At 44.1% G+C, this 24,289-nt stretch overlaps 1 protein-coding gene across 2 annotated transcripts in view; it reads left to right on the top strand.

Moving 5' to 3' along the window:
* Positions 1-11,133: 11,133 nt before the first annotated feature.
* The window catches only part of Gpr176 (G protein-coupled receptor 176), a 96,191-nt gene continuing 83,035 nt past the window's right edge, over positions 11,134-24,289 (top strand). For both annotated transcript variants that reach the window (XM_036184771.1, XM_036184772.1), the window contains exon 1: positions 11,134-12,093. In XM_036184771.1, the coding sequence (XP_036040664.1) occupies positions 11,774-12,093 (320 nt within the window). In that variant the 5' untranslated portion in view covers positions 11,134-11,773. The remainder of the gene's footprint in view (positions 12,094-24,289) is intronic.

The following is a 24,289-nucleotide window of genomic DNA, read 5'->3' as shown; positions in this document are numbered from 1 at the left end:
TCAAAAGGCCTGCTTCATTGATGTCACTGTTGCTGCTTGGACCATCTGAATGCTGGTCAGTGGTCTTGTCTGAAGGGGAAAAATGTGCATTTCAAAGTCTGCAATTCAGCTCTCTTCCTGCAGTACTGGGGCCTTGTGTATTCTAGGAAAGTACTCTACCTAACTACAGCCCCAGCTCTCTCCCACCCCCCATTGCTGAGACAAGGTATCCTTAAGTTGTCAGGCTGATCTGGAACTCATTATGTAGCCAAGGTAGTCCTTGAACGAGTAATCCTCCTGCCTCAGCTTTCTATGGAGCTGGTATTAGATCTGACGCAATTCTTCTAATGTTTGCCAAATTGCTTCACCTTCCTGAGCCTGAACTAAGAAATATATTTCTCTCTTACGGTGGTCAGGAAGGTCAAATGCATTGTTTATTTAACTGTAGTGCAGTAAGTGGGTGCTCTAACACTGAACCACGCCCCTAGCCCAGCAAAGTCTCTGAGCACGGTGGTCTGTCCCACAGCACTCATCAGTTGCTGCCGCTTTGCTCCCACCTCAAATACCAGTGCTTAATATGGAACTTTGACTCTTCTGTGTTCCTGTGACAAGCGTGTTATCCAGAAACTGACCAACACAATTTCTTTCTGCTGAGGAAAATCTGCAGTGTCATCCCTGGGCAGTCAGTCAGGCTGATCCTGCACACAGTATAAGATGGTTCAGTGCATGTCCTGTGGTCAAAATGTTGGATTACAAGTCTTCAATCTCAGCACTCTGGGCATTCCAGATCAGAAATTCTGAGTTTCAGGGAGCTATCCTATGTGCTGAACGATGTCCCTGGCTCCTGTCTGTCATGAGCTCACTACATAGAGCAAACTGGTCTTGAACTCACTCACTATGTCTTAGTTTGCATTTCTCATGCTTAAAGATTGTGATCATGCTTTCCTGTGCTTATTTGCCATCCCTGTATCTTCTTTTCAACCTGGCCCATGATGCATTTCAAAATTGAGTTGTCCTATAATTGAGTTTAGAGAGCTGTTTACATATTCTCAATGCACATCCTTTGTCATCATAGATGCGATCTTCAGCACACCTTTTCATTCTCTTGGCAGTGTTTACCAGAGAGCATAGTTGTTACTTTTGGAATCATTTAATTATCTTTTTTCTTTTGTAAATCATATCCTGTTGTCAAATCTTTAAAACCTATTTTTATGTAAATTTTATAGACTTCATTTTTTTTCATTTGGGTATACCATCCTGTTTTAGTTAAAAAGTTTGGGCTGAAGTTCTATTGCTTAGCAAGCACAGTGGCTGCCCCCCCCCACACACACATGTTAAACATACACTTACTTTCCATGCAGTTCTGCTCCAAGATGTCTGCCAAATTACAAATGAAGGCATATATATGTCCATACAAAGTCTGCTATATGAATAAAGAAGTGAGATGTAATAACGTATCAACCATGATTTCATGTCTGTAATGTACTAAGAAACACAAATTTAGTAATAGAAAGAGGACAAGTACTTGTCTGAGGCTAAGGGTAATTGAGGAGGTGGAGAGAGGGATCCCAGAGAAGTTAAATGTCCATCTTGGGGATGATGTATGCATTCACTATCCTGTGGTGCTCCTCATCAGGCTTAGGGTTATAGTTTAGCAGAGCACCTGCCTAGCAAGTACAAGGCCTTTAGTTCTATCTCCAGCAAGGCAAAGCAAAATGAAATGTGGTTAAAGCCCCATACTAATCATTAAAATGTTTTGGGTCATATATCTGCCATACCTTAACATCCTGTTAGAAGAAATTCTTCTATTTGTAGTGGTTTATTAATCCAAAATCTAAACAAGTTCCATATGTTGCTGCTGTTTTGGTTTCTATATGTTCTGTAAAGTTCAGGGTCAACTCAACACATTTAGAATGTATGAACATACATTTCCAACAGGATCCAATTTGATAAGAATGTTTTTGTTTGTCTAAAGTCCACAAGCCAGCTTGTGAGCAAACTTCAAGATTTCCTTATCTGTAAATCCTCTCCTCTTTCTCCCTCTCCTTCCTCTGTCTCTTCCTCTTTCTCCCTCTGCTTCCTTCTGTCTCTTCCTTCTTTTCTTTGTGGGACAGGTGCTGCATGTACTGTGCAGGTACTTTACCACTGAGGTACTTTCCCAGCCCCTCCATGAACTTTTTTGTTTTGTTTTTTTAATTTTTTGAGACAGGGTTTCTCTGTGTAGCTTTGCGCCTTTCCTGGAACTCAGTCTGTAGCCCAGGCAGGTCTCGAACTCACAGAGATCCACTTGCCTCTGCCTCCCGAGTGCTGGGATTAAAGGCGTGTGCCACCACCACCTGGCCCTCCATGAACTTTCGAATCAGTCAAAAGAGCTCCTGTCTTGCTACTTGTTGATGACTTCCCAAGGACAAAAACACCCACATTTTTTTTGGCCATTGTCCTCCAAAATTCTCCATTTCTGAAGGATATTGTCACTGAATAGAGAATTCTGAACCAATCATTCTTTTCTTCCTGCAATAATGAAAAAAGTCTGCCATTTCTTTTATTTTTAAGGCTTTATTGGGATTAAATAGTTGTCATATTTATAGGGTGCAGTAGGTGGTGTTGCTACACATGTATGCAATATATGAAGACCAGATCAGGGTAACTGGCATATCCACTGTCTCAGTTTGGGTTTCTATTGCTGTGAAGAGACACCATGACCACAGCAACTCTTATAAAGGAAAAACATTTAATTGGGGTGGTGCCACTTCACAATTGTCTTAATTACTTTGCTATTATCATCTAAAACACCATGACCAAGGCAACTTATGAAAGGAAGCATTTTCAGACATTTAGTTCATTATCATCATGATGGCATGTGACTGGTGGCATGTGGACAGACATGGTGATGGAGCTGAGAGTCTTACACCTTGACCTGCAGGCAACAGGAAGTGGTCTGTCTCACTGGGTGTGGCTTGAGCATATATAAGACCTCAAAGCCTGCCTTCACAATGACATACTTCCTCTAACAAGGCCACACCTACTCCAACAAGGCCACATCTCCTAAGAGTGTCACTCCCTTTGGGGGCCATCTTCCTTCAAACCACTTCCACCATCTCAAACACTGTACAGTTCTTTGTCTTGGGAACATCCAAGATCTTCTCTATTAGATATTTTGGAAACACACAATTGTTGCCTATCTGAGTTAATCTACTGTACTGTTGAACACTAAAAGTTATTCCTCTTACCCAGCTGCTTTTGCACAGTATGCTGTGTATTATTTGTGTACATGTGTATATTCACCTGTGTGCAGAGGCCTGAGATGAGGTGTCTTCCTTCATCAGTCTCCTCCACCTTATATATTGAGGAAGGGTCCCTTGCTGAACCCAAGCTTACCATTTTGGCTTGTCTGGCTAGTCAGCTTGCTCTGGGAATTCTTTCTTTGTATCTTGCATGTTGGGATTACAGGTAGACCCCCAGGCCCACCCAGCTAGATGTCTCCCAGCTTTCCTATGCCACTTAACAATCGTCTTAATTACTTTGCTATTACCATATAAAACACCATGACCAAGTAAACTTATGAAAGGAAGCATTTAATTTGAGGATTCATGATTCCAGATGGGTAGAGTCTATGATCATCATGGTGGGGAGCACAGCAGCAGGCAGGCAGACAAGGTGCTGGAACAGTAGCTGAGAGCTTACGTCTTGAGATGAGAGAGAGAGAGAGAGAGAGAGAGAGAGAGAGAGAGAGAGAGAGAAACAAGCTGAGCTAACTGGGAATGGAATGGGCTTTTGAAATCTCAATGCTCACCCCCAGTGACACTTCACCTCCAACAAAGCCACACCTCCTAATCCTTCCCAATCCACACTACCAAGGAGAGACCAACCGTTCAAGCATATGATCTCATGGAGGCCATTCTCATTCAGACCATCCGCTGTCTATCTCTACCTCCTTTCCCTACCTCCAGGTACCACAATTCTACTCTCTCTTTGGCGAAATGAACGTCTCTAGCTTTCTCATATAATAGAGACAATAGATGTGGCATTTGTCTTCCTGTTCCTTATCTCAATGTCCCCCAGGCTCATTGAGGCTGCTACAAATGATAAGATTTCATCGTTTTTATGTTGGAATAAGATTCCATTATATAGCTCTTCCATGTTTTATCATTCATCCATTAATGGATGCTTAGGCAGACCCGTATCTCGGCTATTGTGAACCAGAGTGGCAATAAGCTTGGCAGTGCAGGTACCTGGAAAGAGTGAGTGGCTTATTTCAGTTCCTTTAGAATCATGCTCAGTAGAGGGATTGCTGGATTTTACAATTGTTCTATAGTTGTGGATTTTTTTTTAAGTTGCCACACTGTTTTCCATAATGGCTGTACTAATGTATATTCCCACTGACAGTATGTAAGAGTTCTTTCTTGGTATACCCTCCAGCATTTTGTCTTTTGGTCACAGCCTTTTAGCTGGGCGGGATGCATGATTGTGGATTTTCCTTTGCGTTTCCCTGATTCTGCTGAGCAGGTCTTACATCCCTGTCTGTATCACTTCTTTCTTACCTGCGATGGTCTCAGTGAGAAACTTGATGGCATTCAAATGATTTTTCCCCCTATAAGAAGTTGTGTGTTCCTTTATCTGCTTTCAAGATTTTTCTTTTTCTGTGTGTTGGATTCAGAAGTTTAGCAATGATAGAGCTTAGTGTGGATTTTCTCTAAGACCTTGACATTTTGTTTGTTTATTTTGTTAATTATAGAGTTTTCAGCCATTGCTTTTCTGGATACCTTTTTGGAATTATTCCTCTCTCTAACTTTTGGTAGGTAAATGCCCTGGCCAGTGGGGTTTCAACGGGGGCGACCCACCTGTGGGAGCGAATGAAAGAACAGGGGACACAAGAGACAGCAGCAAGACAGTATTCTGATCAAACCACCAAACTTTATTTTCCTCCATATGGCTTATATAGCATAAGAGGGGAAGGGGCAGGAAGGAGGGAAGGGGAAGGGACGTGGAAGGCATGCAGAACGTGGGAGACAGGTTGTGCAACTGTAAGAAGTCTGCTAAGGTGACTGGTCAGGGGCCATTTGTTCTGTTGCTAGGCTACCTGACTGTGGAATGTTCTTATCTTTGGGAGCTTCCGGTTAGCAAACAGGTGTTACTGCTCTAAGGAAGGGTGGTGTGTTTATGACTTGTTCTCTGGCTTAGCTACTACTTTCCATGGTTCATGTTTGGTTCCTGAAATCTTGGTCCCTAACAGGTAAAGGCTCTCTGTGGCCAGGCAGCCAGAAGCAGGAGACGCAAGGCTGTTCTTGATGTTCCTAAAGTACGAAGTAAAAATGACCTAGAGACTTTTTGTCACTTTGATATCTGTGGGCACTTACATATTTATGTGAGCTAGGTTCAAACTCATTAATAATAAATTCAAAGTCACTAATAATACATTGGTATCACATTAAGGAAAGAAATCAAAACACTTCCCTAGGTGTCATTCACCAAGAGTGCCTAGATTTGAATTCTCACCTTCATACTTCCTGTGTTCTCTGTCCTCTGTCTGTTATGTGAGGCTGACTCTGTTGTCTTCCTGAAGGTCTTATGAATCTGTCTGTGTCTGTGTCTGTCTGTCTGTCACTCATCAAGGGCTTCTTTTACCTTTATTGATGAGCACAGAAAGCATCACATAGGGAAGGAATGAGAGCTACTTTACAGGAATCTTAATAGACTTTTACAGGGGATTAAGTCTCCCCCCTCCCTCCTCCCTCTTCCCTCCCTCCTCCCTCCCCCTCCCTCCTCCCTCTTCCCGCCCTCCCTCCCCCCTCCTCCTTCCCTCCCTCCCTTACTCCTTCCTCCCTCTTCCCTCCCTCCCTCTCTCCTTCCTTCCTTCCTTTTTTTTTTTTTTTAAATGAAATAGAGTCTGCTAAATAATACTTCACTGGAGCCTACAGGAGAATGCTTTAAAATGCTGGAGGGGACCTCTTTATGGCATTTGTTTTCTTTAAACATCAACAAACAGGACTTGATCTAAAAGTGGAGAAGTTCAATGTTGTTGTGGAATATTTGTTTACACTGTGAAGATGTGTCTTTGCCAAGGCACCTTCTGATTGGTTTAATAAAGAGCTGAATGGCCAAAGCTAGGTAGGAAGAGGTTAGGCAGGACTCCTGAGACAGAGAGGACTCTGGGAAGAAGAAAGGCAGAGTTGTCAACCAGACAGGGAGAGGAAATGGGAGGTGCAAGATGGAAGAGAGGTAACACCACGTGGCAGAACACAGATTTAAAAATATGGTTAATTAAGTTATAAGTGCTAGAGCTGAGACAAGCCTATGCTAAAGGGCAAGCTTTTATAATTAATGATAAGTCTCCATGTCATTATTTGGGAGCTGGCTGGTGGGACAGAGAAAAGCTTGTTACACAACACACCTGATGCTGAGGTTTTGATTAATTCAGTATTGTACTTGCCTCAAAAAGCCTCCCCAAATGACTTTTATCCACCTTATGTTTATTTGATAGAGGAGGGCACTTTGTTTACTGTTGGGTGTTCTGTGTTGTGTGGGTCAGTTGAAGGAAGAGGTCACTCCAAGACGAATTTTTAGGCCTGTAGGGAGGGGAAGCCTCTGGTGGACTAAACTTCAAACAGCCATACAAAGGCATATTTATTGATTGTTACACAAAGTTGTTTTGTTTTGTTTTGTTTTTTTTTTGACAAACAAGTTCCTCATACCAAAGCCTGATCTAATCTATATGTTTTTCTAAAGGAAAGTATCCAGCCCCTGCTACCTTAGTCCTTATTGTGTACCATTTGTTGTACCCAGTGATTCAAGAGCTTCAGGTGTGCCAGAAGTGTCTGGTGACCAAAGTCATGCAAAGGCTATAAAGCTCCCCAAGAAAAATAAATCCTGATTTCCACCAAGATTTCTTCAAGGCTAAAGTTCTTCTAGAAACAGCTAATCAGTTATGCTTACTGTTAATACAGTGACTGCTAGGTTCTGACAACAGTTTACAGAGGTGAAGAGGCCAAGAAATGGCACAGACATGCACATACAGAATCAGAAATGGCACAGGCATCCACATACAGAATCAGAAATGGCACAGGCATCCACATACAGAATCAGAAATGGCACAGACATGCACATACAGAATCGGAAACGGCACAGGCATCCACATACAGAATCGGAAACGGCACAGGCATCCACATACAGAATCAGAAATGGCACAGGCATCCACATACAGAATCAGAAATGGCACAGACATGCACATACAGAATCGGAAACGGCACAGGCATCCACATACAGAATCGGAAACGGCACAGGCATCACACACAGAATCGGAAACGGCACAGGCATCACACACAGAATCGGAAACGGCACAGGCATCCACATACAGAATCGGAAACGGCACAGGCATCCACATACAGAACTGGAAACGGCACAGGCATCACACACAGAATCGGAAACGGCACAGGCATCACACACAGAATCGGAAACGGCACAGGCATCCACATACAGAATCGGAAACGGCACAGGCATCCACATACAGAATCGGAAACGGCACAGGCATCACACACAGAATCGGAAACGGCACAGGCATCACACACAGAATCGGAAACGGCACAGGCATCCACATACAGAATCGGAAACGGCACAGGCATCCACATACAGAATCGGAAACGGCACAGGCATCCACATACAGAATCGGAAACGGCACAGGCATCACACACAGAATCGGAAACGGCACAGGCATCACACACAGAATCGGAAACGGCACAGGCATCACACACAGAATCGGAAACGGCACAGGCATCCACATACAGAATCGGAAACGGCACAGGCATCACACACAGAATCGGAAACGGCACAGGCATCCACGCATAGGTTTGAGAGAGCACTATTCACGCTCTACCTCCTCTGGCCGCACTGCCACGCAGGTTATATTGGACTCTGTAACCTTGAGAGTATTGATAGGTTTGCCTGTGTAAAAAAAAAAAAAAAAAAAAACAGTCTAGGTTTCCAGAAGAGAAATGGCTTATCACCTATATAAAGGTTAAGTACTCTCTGCCATTTAAACAAAGTAAGTTTATCAGAGACGACACAGTTTTGAAGATGAAAAACCCAATAGTTCAATTCAAAGGTTCCCAGAGGCTCTATAATCCGTTACCATGTTCATTTCTTAAAGACCAAGATGTTCTATATCTACCAATATACAAGAAATAAAAAAAATCCCAACTTACTACCTTCTATTCACATAAAGTATGTTTTCTTAAATACGCAGGCCTGTTGCCATGACTATCTGCCAGTATAGGCAGGGTAGTGCTGTGAAAAGTAGTAACTGTAAAGATATTTGTGGCTTAGCACAGAAATGTTTATTTCTCGCTCACACAAATTTATTGTGGGTGGCTCTGACTCCAGGACATGAGTCCTCCCATATGATGACTCATGGGCTGCTCCTGTGTTTAGGCAGTTCCATTCAACACAAGCCTCCCTCCCCCAATCACTGTAGCAGGCAGAAGAGAGACTTGATAATCACAAATAGCAGTTACTGTCTCAGCCTACAGATGCCTCATCATTTCTGCTCACATTTCATTAGTCATAATAGTCACATGGCCCTGCTTATTTGAAAGGGCAGTTGAGAAAACCTGTTTTCTGTGTGTCTAGAAGAGAATGAGACACTGTCAGCATTAGTAATGTCTGCATAGCAAAGCACTGACTATGTCTTTCATACGGGCATAGGACTAGCCACATAGATACGCCTTCTTGTGTGCCATAGGGATTCTCTTCTCTCTCCCTCCAGTAAAAGCCACATAAGAGCAGGGGAATGTGATGTGAGGTGCAGAAGGAAGGAAAGGAAAACACAGCCCTTAGGATGCATCTTACTGACCCACCAATTTGGTCTCTTCAAATACCTGAAAATCCTATTCCATCTTGTTTCTTCCTACACAGTACCCTTCGTGCTTTTTAATAAATGTCTGAGAATATTAAAGTCTTGAGAAGTCTTCTGAACACAAATGAAGAGATAATGAAGGAAACAAGCTTTAGTGCTATTTTGGGGCCTCCCAGTCCAGAACTATCAGAAACAAAATTTTGTTGTTTATAAAGTGCTCAGTACAGGGCATTTTGTTACAGTAGTCTAAGCAAATCAGGACAGCTCCTCTAAGTAAGTCACGTGGTTTTTGACCTCTTCAGGCCCAATTCCAGATAAATAGCCAAATTTTTGAAAAAAAAAATTCCAACAGAAAACTATTATGATGTAACATTTATTTATTTATTTATTTATTTATTTATTTATTTATTTATTTGGTTTTTTGAGACAGGGTTTCTCTGTAGCTTTGGAGGCTGTCCTGGAACTCACTTTGTAGACCAGGCTGGCCTTGAACTCACAGAGATCCACCTGCTTCTGCCTCCCAAGTGCTGGGATTACAGGGTGCGCCACCACCGCCTGGCGATGTAACATTTTTATCTAATGACTGCAATATCCTGTTCATTCTACATGTTCTTGTACCTGTTTCTTGAAACCCCCAGAGACCAAGGAGCCGGTTTCTGATGCAAGCACATACTTCCATCGTCAGGTTCAAACCTGGGCCACTGCCAGGCAGATGGAGGGAAATGGTGCAGCGGTGGGCCCTGGGATAGAGAGTTTTTATAGGGAAAAATGGCAAGCTGGGAATTATCTGCTTTGGTATCTTGGGATTGGGTAGAAGGGATATGAGGCAAAGTGATTTTTTGAAACTATTGGTCTAGACTCTTGGCATGAAACCACAACTTGCTGAGCAGGGTTATCTGGGCTGCTGACAGGACTATCTGAGTATCTTCAAGGGCCATAAACTGCAGACAGAATTTCTTCAGGAGCATACTGCCCTGTATCTGTTCGAGGTGTCATGGCACATTCCTGGGGGCCTTTGGGGAACTGAGTACAGCAGGTGGTCTCAGATGGTGGCCCTTCCCTAAGATGGAATCTGTATTGCCTTCACACTAGTGACTGACACTCCTGAAGGCTGACTGCTTAAATGTAGTCTGGTTTCGTGACTGCGTCAACCAATCTAGTACAGTGGACAGGATGCCATGGAGAGTCTGAAATAGGTCGTAAGAGTGAATGTAGCTTTGCCCTGTCCTCTTGCTATTACTTCTCTTGGGATGCTCACTTGAAGAACAGAGGGGCCCATGAGGAAAGGTGAGCAGCCACATGGAAGGGCCACATGTGGATAATTCAGGGGACAGTTGCAGCTGAGTTCTAAGTTACAGCCCTTATCTCTTGTCAGCCATGAAGGGCCTTCATATTCTAGACTTAGCCACTGACTGAGCTACTTACTGGCAAGACACATTGTTTAAGCTACTGAAATTGTGAGTTTGTTGTGCAGTAACCAGAGAGTATAAATACATATTTAAATAATGTCCAAGCTCCTATATCTCATATAAATCTCACCCTTGACTCGTCATTGTGATCTGTGGGCAAGTCACCTAAGATGTAATTATAGAGCTGATGCCACCTTGTCTTTGGTTCAGTATTTTTATAAGGCAAACATTCCTCAAATTTGGAAATCAAGGGGACCTCAGCTGTTCGGTTTGTTTTATTGTGAAAGGTCTCACGTATTTACTAAGTAGCAAATTCCAGATCCTCCTGTCTCCACCTCCAAAGCTCTGGGATTACAGGCATGCACTACCATGCCTAACTCATTTCTCCATTTTTCTTCCCTTGATCCCACTCTGGATATCTTCCCCCCCCACCCCCCAATTCACTCCTACTTTACTCTTTCTTGTTTGCCTTATTATCCCAACTTCCCAATGCGTTGCATCAATTTGCAGGAAGCTTCCTCCAACTCTTCGCGGCTGGATTAGCAATGCCCATTGTAGAGGTGAAGCCCCGTGAAAGGGCCTAGGAAACCATCACTAGGTTCCCCTATTCCGCCTTTCTTAACAGCCCCGAGGCTGGGCTCCCTGCCCAGGTGGCCGTGGCGAGTGATTACGAGCCTGCAGGCGGCTCCCCTGATGACGCCGGAGCGGTGCATGCTACAGAAACCAGACGCTGAAACCGCGCGCCTCCCACGCTCCCCCCGCGACGAAGTCACGCTCCACCGGGGCAAAATGGCGCCGTCCCTGGAGCAGCGTGAGGGGGCGGGCCGTGAGTCACGTGACCTCGCCTGCCTGCCGCGCGGCCCCGACTGCCCCGGGCACGCGCTCTGAGTCCCGCGGCCGGGCGAGCCGTGCTTCTGCCCCGCTAGGGGCGTCCTCGCAGGTCCCCGGCGAGGTCACGACAATCTGTCCCAGCCACGAACCGACCCGGGGCCGTGAGGCCAAGGGTCGGGGCGGCGTGGGGAGGCCAAGGGGCTGCAGAGCTGGTTCCGGGGGGTCCAGGCAGCCTTGGGGAGGCGGGAGATCGCAGCCCCGCAACCCGGACTGACCGTCCTGGAGTCCTGGCGCCCAGCCGAGTGTGCGGGGCCAGGCTGTGGACCCTCAGGGTCTCCTGCCCAAGCCTTGGCTGCCCCCGGGGTCTCGCCCTCACCCTCCCAGCTCCGATCACTAAGCTGGGGCATTTCTTGGGGTTTGCACCACCCTAGCCTCGAAGCCAGTAGCACTGAAATATAGATTCGGCCAAGGGTTCCTTCCCTAGATAGGGAGAGGGGGGCAGAGCGTGCGTGGGTCCTCCGCCGCCACCGAGGTCTCTGCAGGGTGGGCTTGGCCGCGGTGCCCCCCCACTTCTCGGGAGGAGGGCCCAGCGATGCGCTGTGACCGTGCCGCCTCCATGTGGCTGCTGACGGGCCCAGGGGGGGAGCAGGCATGGGGCGCGGCCGCGCCTCCCTCCCACCCCTCCTCGCGGACTGCTGGCTAGGCTATGAGCAGACGTGAGGGGCCAGCCTCCGGCCCGGCTCTGCAGGACGCTGCTCGGCACCCGCGCGTCGCTCCCTCCACGCCCGGGGCCAGGAGCGGCTGTGCGCGGGGGGCTCCCGAGGCCCGGCGGGCGAGCGCAAGCCCCCGGCTTCGCTATGGGGCACAACAACAGCTGGGTGTCACCGAACGCCAGCCACCCGCGCAACACGTCGGGTGCCGAGGCTGGCGCCAACCTCAGCGCGCTCGGGGAGCTGAGCGAGGCGCAGCTGTACCGCCAGTTCACAACCACCGCGCAGGTAGTCATCTTCATCGGCTCGCTGCTCGGTAAGCCACCCCGCGGGGCCACCAGCCAGGCCGGTCTTCCCCGAGGACACGAGAACCTCCGTGGGGATGCGGGGTGCTTGACTATGTGTGGGGAATTGAAGGAGGTTTAAGAATGGTCCCCGGTAACTGCCGTGGAGTTAAGCGAGTTGGGACAGGGCTTCTCTTGGTTGGAGGATGCATGGCATGGGATTCTGGCGGAAGACCTGTCCACACAGCCCTTGCCCAACGCTTCGGGCTCCGCGCATCACCTCTTATCTGCTGGTGCGCCAGCATCACTGCCTCGAGCTCTTGTTTACAAATAGGAGCAAGGATTCTGTGGGAATTCGTTGTTGATGAAGGAATGTTACTCAATGAAAGATGTGTCACCATCTGTTTCCTATATATGATAATTATTTTTGAAAGAGTTCTATTTTGCTTGTCAGTTTTGGCTTGATTCTTAGGAACACCACCGACCGGCTAAAAGAGCTCGTGAAGTTAAACTTTATACTGCTTTCAGATGATTTTGCAATCTCCGAGTAACACAATATCCGTTTTACTTCTCTACCTGTGTTTTAAGTGCAGAACAGAGTCGGGGGTGGGTGGGGGGAGGAAGGAAGGAAGGAAAGAAGGAAAGAAGGAAGAGAGAAAAGAAATCTCAAACCACACACAATAGTTGTTTTTTTTTTAATAACCTGTTCAGAGGGGATGTAAAATTGATCAAAATGAGGTCCCCGCCCCCATTACAGGGCACTGAATCAATTTCAAAGAGAGCTGGAGGACCTATGAAGGATGAAGGAATTAGTTACTGTCCATGGGATTTCTTCGTGCAATGGCTAGTAAGATGTGTGTGGGCTAGCGTGAGAATCACCTGTACTTCGACCCACTCTTAAATGGTGCTTGTTCTTTAGGACTCCTCTTTAAACGATGAACAGAACAATCACTGCTGCTTTCCTCTGAGGTTTGGCAAACATAACGGATACTAGCAAACATGTCTATGTTCTCTGTTGTGGCATTTATAAGAACGTGAAAAGATTACAATTTATGTGTGGATGTTGTGGAGAAGTCAAAGTTTCAAAGTCAGAATAGATTTTATTTCCTAGACTCTTGGGAATTTCCATGGAAACCAAGATATCTGAGATATTAAAAGACCATATTTGGAAAAAAAATAAAGTTTGGAATTTCCCTTCATACTTCCTCAAATTGTCATCTTTCTAGTCTGTTCTGTTGGAATAGTTACTATCCCTTCGTGTCATGAGGGCATTTTCAGGTGTGGACATTCGTGTGACTTTTCAAGTGGACTGTTAAATACACATGTAGAAAATAAACCCTATGTTTCAAATGTTTCCCAGATTCATTTACCAGTCACTGTGTAAACATTACTATGTAAGGTACTGTACAAAGAGTTACATTCCAATATTGCTTCAGGTAAAGTGTATGTTAAGAGAAAGGCAGAAAAACATGACACTGGGTTTTTCCAATATATTCCCCCTCCTATTATACATATGCATATATGAATAGCTTTCTCCCATGGCAACTTTGAAATTGAAATTTTTTCATAAATTTAATCTAAAAAGTTAAGTATTAATGGAGTAGAAGATATCAGTCTCTAAAAGACATATCAAACAGCAGGCATTTAAATGTTATTTCTGCTATCTGTCTGTGTTTTTCTCATTTCTGTCTTTGCTCTGGATTCAGGAATTCCTAGGTCATCTGATCTTTCTATTCTTTCCCACACAGTACTTATAAGTGACATGCAAGACTGCCTTCATGGATATCTCTACAAAAGAGACTCATTTCCCCCAGATCTTTGGTTATGCCTGACTGGACCTACTGAGAATTCCATTTGCTCTATTCTATTTTCAGAAAAACAAATATAGATAGCATTTCATGTTTCTTTGAAAACCTAGCCGAATCATAATATTGTCCTGTGAGCTTATTCCTTGTGGGTGTGTAGTGGGTAGCCATTCCAGCGTTGGCCTGGAAGTTCCAACCCCCAATGAGGCTTCGGTAATGGTCACACCCACAAGGTGGGGCTGAGGGAGGACGCTGAAGACCCAGGATTGAGAGGAGAGGCTTCTCTTGGTTCCGGGACCCTGGATGCTGGAGGTAGACCGAGCAGAGTTCTCCAGAGAACACCACTGGACTGCGACATACCTTTCCCAGACCCTGCAACCTATCCCTTCATTTGTAAGCTACCCCACAAAATAAACCTCCCTTTTAACTACGTGGAGTGGCCTTAATAATTTCACCAATATGGGTGTTCTTGAATCATTGTTCTTCAAGGTTCTGATCCATTCAAACACATCTATGTACATGCAGATTTTCCTGGAAATGACTATTGAAGCTTCACACATAAGGTCCACAGCTATGCCCACTTATACACTAGGCAAGTAAACTTGGGAATATAGCTCCAAAGTCCATAAATAGAGCAAAGTCACAGGTTAGAAGTATGAGGAAGGTGAAATCGTGGAGGTTGGAGTATGTCTAATGAAAGACTAATCGTGACTTACTGTACTTACTTCCCATCCCCAAACATAGGCAAATGAGTTGTTCTTTACTCTTTCTCTTTAAACAAATATAAACACTCTTTGCATACCCTCCAAATAGATTCTCTTTCCTAGGCTTCCAGAGACCCATGGGTGTATGGGAATACTTTCCTTGCACTGCTGTCTTGCAGAACTGAAAGCATGTTTTTAGTTCTCTGTTACTAGAAAAATGTCCCAGCAACTGGAATAACTGTAGTATTTCAGTCAGAGGGAACTTTATTTATTGTGCTGACAATGAATCAAGAATTATATATATTGCTCAAATAATATACCTTTTGGGGATCTGAGTAAATGAGTCTTTCTCCACCTTCATGATACAACAACTTGGGGTACCTTCAGTTACGTAGGCATCCTGGAAGAGAGTCAAATAACTTATGTCCTTTAATAGGTGGCTCACACCACTTCTAGAAGTCAACAATGGGAAATCAAAGACGCAGATTTGGAATCACCATGGCCAATAAGGCTGAACTCCGCCAGGCAAGGTGGCACAGGCCTTTAATCCCAGTACTCAGGAGACAGAAGCAGGCAGATCTCTAAGTTTGAGGCCAGCCTGGTCTACAGAGGGAGTTCCAGACAGTCAGGGCTACTCAGAGAAACCCTGCCTTGAAAAACAAACAAACAAACAAACAAACAAACAAACAAACAAACAAACTCCATAGGAGTGATCTTTCTTTTTCCCAGTCTCTTTGGATTCACAATGGAAATACCCACAGAACTACATTTCTCTTTGTTGCTCTGGGTTAGCAAGGTCAGGAGCTATGGCCGACTGTTACTGCCAAGCTACTGCCACACAGATGTCACCTGCGCCTGTCATCCTTAGAGGCATGGAAGACATTTTTATAAAAGAACTGCCCGTTAAAGAAAGTCACCAAATGTGAACAATAACCAGCATGTAAGTATTCTACACTGATATTTTACCTTAAAGTGTTTTAAAATATAGAGATCAGCATTTTTCCAATATGTATATATGGTTCTCACGTTTTAAGTTGGCCCCCTTTGCAACTGTTATGCCCTGAATATTGCTAGGTAATCAGTCTCCTTCATTCATAAGTTGCACATCTAACCCCCATGTGATGGTCTTTAGGAAGTGGACCTTTTGAAGGAAATTTAGATGAGATCAGGTTTAGTGCCAAAGAGCTCACAGACCCTGTCTGTCTATCTTGTGAAGATATAGCAGGAAGGCAGTTGTCTGCAAGTCAGAAAGAGGCCCTTCCCCAGAACCTACCCACCCTGGCATCTGATCCAGAACTGTAGAAATAAATGTTGTTCAAGCCACCCTGTATATGGTTTTTGTTTGTTTGTTTTAAGACAGGGTTTCTTTGTGTAGCTCTGGTTGTCCTGGAGTGCACTATGTAGACCAGCCTGACCAGAACCTGGAGATCCTCCTCCTGCCTCTGCCTCCCAAGGGCTGGGATTAAAAGTGTACACTACCACACCTGGATTTTTTTTTTTTTTAATTTATTTATTCCTGGAGCTGAGGATCAAACCCAGGGCCTTGCGCTTGCTAGGCAAGTGCTCTACCACTGAGCTAAATCCCCAACCCCTGTTGTTGTTGTTGTTGTTTTTTAAGCAGCCTGTGCAGCCATTATACTTACAATGGTGTATAGTGAATCACTATGAAACTGATAATCACTAAGTAAAGGTTCTCTGTCACCTTTATTCTTTCAAAACAGAGTCTCTCACTGAACCTGCAGCTAGGCTGTTGGCCAGGAAGCCCCAGCTATCTTCCCGTCACTGCCCCCACATCACCAGGATTACACCTTGGCCTTTTACATGTATGCTGGGATCTGAACTCAGATCCTCCTGCTTGCAGAGTAGACACTTGTACCCACTGAGCCATCTCTATGACCCTAAAGTATTCATTTTAAAGAAAAGACGGAGGAAGGCAAATGCTGCTCAGTTAGATAGAGTGCTCACCTAGCATGTAAGAGATCATTGGTTTGGTTTAAGCAATGGAGCTGAGGTGAGGGGAGGAAGGGAGAAGGGAATGATTACTTGAATCTGTTTAACAGATAGATGAAATATATAAACACCATTTTACCTCATGCTTATTTCTTATAGTCTTCCAGCAAAATCACATGGTACAACAACATGTTCCCGATACTTAAAAGAGACATATATTTGTGCCTTTGATACCAACTGGATAATTCTTAGAGTTTCTTAGCTAAATGTTGACATGTGACATGTTATGCTAGCTTGTGCTCATAATTCATAATTATATAGAATAATTTTTAGTTAACCATAATTATAGACTTTAGTAATATAATACCAGCTACCTTACATCTATATGCTGTTTCTGTTTTGGCATGTCTAGAAACCTAGACAGATGACATAAAAAAAAAAAAGGTGTCCTAGTCAGGTGTGGTGTTGCACACTTGTAATCCCAGCATTTGGGAGGTGGAGGCAGGAAGATCAGGCGTTCCAGGCCAGCCTTAGGTACATACTGAGTTCAAGGCCAGACTGAGATACACAAGGTCCTGTTTCAAACACACACACACACACACACACACACACACACACACACACACACACACAGAGACACAGAGAGACACAGAGAGACAGAGAGACAGAGACAGACAGAGACAGACAGAGAGAGAGACAGACAGAGACAGAGAGAGAGACAGAGACAGAGAGACAGACAGAGACAGACAGACAGAGACACACAGACAGAGACAGACAAGAGACAGAGACAGACAGAGACAGAGACAGAGAGAGACACAGAGAGACAGAGAATATCCTAAGCTGCCCTAAAAAGTCAGGATATGGCAGGGTCAGTAATTAGCCTGGTAGATAAAGCCAGTATACTGAATCCAGTTGCCCCATTTTTTATTTTCATGGGATAGAAACATACTCCACCCATTCCCCTCCCTCCCATTTTTATGCTTGTGTGTGTGCATGTATATATACAAGTGTGTGTGCCTGTGAAGACCAGAGGAGAACCTTGGGGTCACCTTCAGGTATTTCTACCACCTCCTTTTGAGACAGAATCTCTTACTGGCCTGTAGCTCACTAATTGGGCTACGCTGACTGGCCTCTGTGCCCCAGGGATCTCTTTGTCTCTACATCATGAGCTCTGGAGTTACAAGTACCCACCACCATGCCTGACATTTTTAAAAAAGTAGATTCTGAGAATTGAACTCTGGTCCTTGTGTTTGCATGCATTTTTCTGACAGAGATATCCCCCAGCCGTCATTTTTCTTTCTTTAATTCTGTAGAGTTAGAATACCAAACAATGATCAATTGGTTCTTTTATAGTGTGTCAGACAGGGAATCGACCTAACTTCCTTCTGAATGAAATGCTGTAACCCCTTGCTGCTCTGTTTTTGGCTTACTTATATATAATACATCCTTCCATTTTCTAATTCTGCTTGGGAACTCAATTTTCCATTGAAAGCCATAAAACCCCCAGTATTTAAGATAAAATTGGTATGCTACAGAATTCACCCACAGAGTACAACTCAGTAGTTTTTAGTATATTCATAGAGTTGGGGAATCATCATCATTATTTAATTTGGGAACATTTTTTAACATTCCATAAAGAAAACAAGTGCCCATTAGCAATTAATCCAATTTCCCTCAATAACCTGAGTTGTAAGTAGCTACCAATTTATTTATGTCTCTGTGGATTGTCTGTTGTAGACATTTCATGTATTTGAAGTCAAATGTGTTATCTTTTAGGATAACTGGCTTCTTTCATTTATAATATTTTTATTATATGTTTGGGTTTCATTCATATTGTAGTGTGTATCAGAACTTCATTGCCATTATTTATTCTACCCTTGTAGTATTGGGGATTGAACCTAGGGCCTCCTGAATGCTAGGCCAGCACTCTACCACTGAGCTGTATTACTTCTCAGCTCTCACTCTGTATTAAAAAGTTGTTGAATTGGGACCAGCAAGATAGCTCAGCAGGATACTTGGCCCCGAGCCCGACGATCTGAGTGGCAGGAGGAGAGACCATGCTCTTGCAAGTTGTTCTTTAACTTCTACACAAGTGCCGTTGCATGCACAGACACAAACTCATGCAATAAAAAATAAGTAAACATAAACATTGCTAAATAGTACCTCCTAGTATGGACTCAGTACAGGATCCATTCATTGTTTGGTAGACATTTGAGTTAGTCACCTTTCGACTACTATGAATGCTGCTTGCTCTAAGTATTCATGTGTAAGTTTTTGTGTGGACATGTTCACAGTTCTTTTGGACACATACCTTAGAATGGAATAAATGGCTCTCAGGAGACCGCTGTGGTTATCCTTTTAAGAACTGTCAAATTGTTTTCCTAAGTGTCTGCATGAATTTTCATTCTCACTGGAGTTGTATTTGAGGGTTCTATTTTCTTTACATTATTGTCAATATGTGTTCTTACTTGTCCTTTTTAGCATACCCTCACTTTAGTGACTAGGAAATGCTATCTCATTGTGACTCCAATGTACATTTCTCTAATGACTAATGATAGTACATGTAGACAGAAGTTTCTAAGGTTGAGAGACATTAAAAGATAGTTTTGGTAATGCAAGTTAGAATAGAAAGTGAATTAGGTACAACTTACCAAGATAGGATAGATATGGAATATTTTCTCTGAATTTGTCAAATGTTAATGGACTAGACATTGTTAATACAATTATTGCTTGTATATATTGTATATAGTCATTGTACTTATTGTATGTAGTTTCTCTTATATTAGTTATAACCTTTTTATTTTAGACAAAAAAGGGAAATGGAGTGATATTTTGTTTGTGATCTAACAAATAAAGCTTGCTAGAGGATCAGAGGGCAAAGCCAGCCACTAGTTAGCCATAGAGACCAGGCAGTGGTGGCACACACCTTTAATCCCAGCACTAGGGAGGTTGAGACAGGAAGTGATATGGCTGGGCAGAGAAAGGAATATAAGGCGGGAGGAGACAAGAGCTCAGCCCTTTTGGCTGAGGATTTCATAGAGGTAAGAACTAGTGGCTGGCTACTCTGCTTCTCTGATCTTCAGGCGAGCTTTATTTGTTAGATCACAAACAAAATATCACAAGTAAGCATCTTTTCATGTACTCATTACCCATTTGAGTATCTTCTTTTTAGTAGCATCTATTCAGATCCTTTGTCTTTTCTGTTCAATTGTGAGTTTTGTAAATAGTCAGGACACCAAACCCTTATATAATTTGCACATTTCTCTCACTTTGTGTGTTATCTATGCTTCATTTTCTTGTTGCCAGAGTCAGAAGTTGAAGAATAAGTAAAGCGCATTCAAAGCGAAAAGTGGAATGATCGTTGTACTTGATGTCAAATGCCTTTAACCAAATTTAAATTGCTGTGAAGTGGCATGGTGAGAGTTGATTAGAATAAAAATGCTTTGTAAGATGATGGAAAATTGGCAGTGGAATGGGGGTCAAAAACACAATCGTGGAAAATCTAGCCCCCAAACATTAAATCTAATTTTAATAAAATGTATGTATAGTTATAGATATGATTTATCTAGCTCCATGTCTGACATTGAGACTGTGGTGTCAGGCTTGGGTAGCACATCCTCTAAAGCCGTGTCACTTGCAGCCCACATGGCTCCTTGACTTGCTTCCACTTGGTGTATGCACCTTGCCTTGGCAGATACCCCATGTTCTTGGCATCTCTGGCATCCTGAAGTCTCCATTCCAGCTTCGGCTTTACCTTCAGAGCTTCATGCATAGTCCTCAGGAGTTCCTGTAGAGCATCTGATCTTGCTGCATATTGCCTGACCTCACTGACTTTTCTCTGGAATGTTGGTGGAAGCCTGCATGGCCCTGTGACTCTTGTATTACGCTTGCAAAACCAGCCACACATGTGAGACGTCAACGTCTATTGCCAGTTTTAGTTGTAGCCTGGTTGGTCCTCTTAGACCATGGCTGCAGTGCCCTTTGAGTGCCTGAGTGGCTGAACTATGGAGAATACTTCCCTAGTGTGCTGGCTAGTTTCGTGTCAACCCGATACAGGCTATAGTGATCTGAGAGGAAGGAACCTTGATTGAGAAAATGTCTCCATGAGATCTGGCTGTTCATAAGCTTTAGAACACTTTCTTAGCTAGTGATTGATGGGGAAGGCCTAGCATATTGTGAGTGGTGCCATACCTAGGCTGGTGATCCTGGGTTCTGTAAGAAAGCAGGCTGAGCAAGCCGTGAGGAGCAAGCCACATAAGCAGCACCCCCAATGGCCTCTGTATCAGCTCCTGCCTCCAGGTTCTTGCCTATTTAAGTTCCTTCAGTGATGAGCAATGTTGTGGAAGTATAAGCCAAATAAACCCTTTCTGCTCCAAGTTATTTTTGGTCATGGTGTTTCATCACACCAATAGTAACCCTAACCAGGATACCTAGTGACTTGTAACAGTAGACCCCCCTTGATAGTGCTATCTTTTTATTGTGTTGTTTTTAAGCTTTTATTTTTATTTATGTGTATATGTGAGTGCCTGCTTGTCTATATGTGCACCACATGTGCCTATGGAGACTAGATGAGAGTGTTGGAACCCTGAGAACTGGAGTTACAGGCTGTTGGGAGCCACCCCAAATGAGTCCTGGGAACTGGCACTGAAATCCAAGTCCTTTGCAAGAGCAGTCATCTCTTCAGCCCCAGCACTTTCCTTGAGAAAGAAACTTTCAAATGAGCACAGTTTTACATCCTGGAACCTCTGACAGATGGGGTCTGGCCCATTCCTGAAATGCCCACAAGACGTCTTTACTGTTGTTACAGTGCAACGCTTTTGGCTCCTGGTAGCTCTTGGGTTAGATGGAGAGCCCACAACTTGAATGAGGCAAACTTACTTCTCAAGGGAGCCTGAGATAGGGGTGGGAGATTTTTAGCCAAAAAACTTAAAATCCCAATTTTAGCCTTTGCACTTGGACTAGGAGTAGTTATATAGCTGACTATTTCCAGGACTCACACCTGCTTCTGCTTAGATCCCCCAGTAATTGTTTGACTTAATTGTACAATCAGGATTTGTATAGGTTTGGCTCTCTTAAATCCCACTATAAGGCTAGAGCATCACCGAGGATCGAAAGGACAATAATTATGAATAAAAGTTTCTCAATGCACTCTAAGATGTGGACAAGGTCAAGAAGCCAAGAGGGAGTCAGAGTCCTCCCTTGATTACTGTGTTAACTAAAAACACAAAACACAGACTTTTCTTCATATCCTTACACTGAAAACAGGAGTGATTGTCCTTAGGACATTCTCTCTCTCTCTGATGGTTTAGTCCAGTGGTTCTCAACCTGGGGGTTGCAACCCCTTTGGGAACTGAACGACCTTTCACAGGAGTTGTATAGCAGATATCCTGCATATCAGATATTTACATTATGATTCATAACAGTAAAAAATTACAATTATGAAGTAGCAACAAGAGTAATTTTATGATTGGGATCATCACGACATGCCTAACTGTATTAGAGGGCTGCAGTACTGGGAAGGCTGGGAACCACTGGTTTAGGCAATTTTCACTTATTTGCCAACATGGCACCTATCAAGCAAGAAAACTAGAGTAGCCTCACTTCCACATAGGGCTTTTTAGTTTGTAGCACAAGCCATATTATTTCATTCAGTTGTCATAGTAACTGTGTGAAATGATGTAAAGGATAGTTGTTTTTTTTTTTTAATTTAATTTTCTAACTAAATCTTTTCTCTCTAATAGTACAAACCCAAAAGTTTTGACAGCAATTGGCTGGAGCATGCCTGCTGGAGACAGCAGAGCGGTGTTAACTTTTTGTCGTTACTGTTACAGAATGCCTGAGACCACCAGTCGTCTATGGAGCAGAGGTTTGCTTTGCTTCTTGGTTTCAGTTCATAGATGTTTGGCTCCATGGTTTGGGGCCTGTGTAGTAAGGCTGAACAGCACGGCAGAGTGTGCAGTAAAGCAAAGTTGCTCATCTCACAGCATCCAGGAAGCAAAGGAGAAAGGAGAGGCCCCAATATTTCCTTCTAGGGTATACCCCAAGGACCTAACTTAATTTCTATATTCTAGTCCCTCCTGATGGTGTTGCAGAATGGGGACCAAACCTTCAATTCATGGGCCTTCAGGGACATTCTAGATCCAAATAACATCAAGACCTGTTGTCCAAAGAAGAATCATATAGTAAAGACAAATGCTCACTTAAGAAGATGAATTGCAAGAACGCCCAGGCTTTACAGAAGGGAGCCCAGTTTTGGCAAATAAATCATGCCCCCGGCATCAGACAGAAAACAACTTCAGGATTGCAATTCATTGAAATTTTCAATTGCTGTCTTCTGTGATAGCCCTTCAGTAGTGTTCTTGTGTAGCGCCACTCTTGTCTGGGAGAGAGAATGGACACATGAGCCAGCCTTGCTGGTCCTAGGTCCTGTTTACTTGTCCATGTGAGATGTATGCTTTATCTGTCAAATCAATCAGAATGCTTAATATGGAGATGCTGGTAGAGAAGCCCTCTTTCCCTGAGGGTTTGCTGAGTGGTCCAATGGGAGCTGGAAGCTGTCTGCTTAGATATGAGGCTAGAGGGAGAAACAGATGTAAGGATCAGAAGAGGAGAGAGGACATGAGTGTGAAGAGCAGGAAGGGAAAGAAACAGAGTGAATGAGATCTCATAATATATGATTCCCTAGAGCTCTGGAGCCTAATTTTGACTCTATGTTTTCCAGTTACACAAACCTCCAAACCCCAAATCTCCTTTAAAAAAAAAAAAAAAACTTGAGTCACAGTAAAAACAACAGGAGTATCATTATTCATATCCTGCATTTGGATAAAAAAAAGTCAGTGGGTTTAGTGGCTTGTTTAGTAGCACATTTAACAGCCAGGAAGACCCTATGTAGTGGAAACTGGATGCCCTGCAAGAGCAGTGTTTGAAACCCAGAGCCAGAGAGGCCCTAGCAGCTGGAGACAGGCTCACAGGCACCGAGGAGCATAAAGTCTCGCAGAAGGCGAGGTCAGGAGTGGAAGGTCCTGTTCAGGCTCTGAGGGTCATGAACCCAGGATGTAGTGATGCTGGAGGCTGTGGGGCTGGCAAGAGGTTCATGGCTGTGTTGGAGCAGACACCCAGAAATGATTCATTGGATCGGAAAATGTTTTAGTTACTGTCTGGAATCAGCACACAACCTCTGATGTTTTTCATCATTTAAATATCTACCTTCACTCAGCAGCTTCTTACACATAAATTACATTGATAGTTAGTATAAAAACCCCCACACGAGGAAAGAAAGCCTAGCTGTGTGAGGAAGGGAAAATTGCAATCATTCGATGCAGCTCCCCAGGAGGCGACAGGCCCAAGTGCCTCTGGATTGGATGGAAGTTGACTTCCGCTTTCTGTAGTGTTTCCAGGCTCTGTCAGGGGCAAGGCTAAAGGTGAGACCTGAGAACCACAGCTCTCACGGCAGTCATTCTGCATCTGTAGGAAGTCCTGGACATCTGGCAGGTGTGTGGTTGGGGAACATGCTGCCCTGTGTCTAGCAGATCACTTCTGGGGGGCTGAAACAAGTACTGTCATCTGAGGACTTGGGCCCAGGCCTTGGCAGAGGGAGTGAGAGCTTTGCTACCAGGAGATCGAGGCATTGAAGCACAGAGGGGCATCCGGGCCAGACTCTCCACTGCTTTGTCAGGTTCAGCAGATAGCCCAAAGGCAGCAGGCACAGAGCAAGAGCAGGAGAGGCCCAGAGCAGAGACACATCAAGTTCAGGCCTGTGGAAGGCTGTT

Source organism: Onychomys torridus, chromosome 4 (genome assembly GCF_903995425.1).
Source record: "Onychomys torridus chromosome 4, mOncTor1.1, whole genome shotgun sequence".
NCBI lineage: Eukaryota > Metazoa > Chordata > Mammalia > Rodentia > Cricetidae > Onychomys > Onychomys torridus.
Note: the sequence above shows the minus strand (reverse complement) of the source record. Positions and strands in the feature narration are given on the sequence as shown.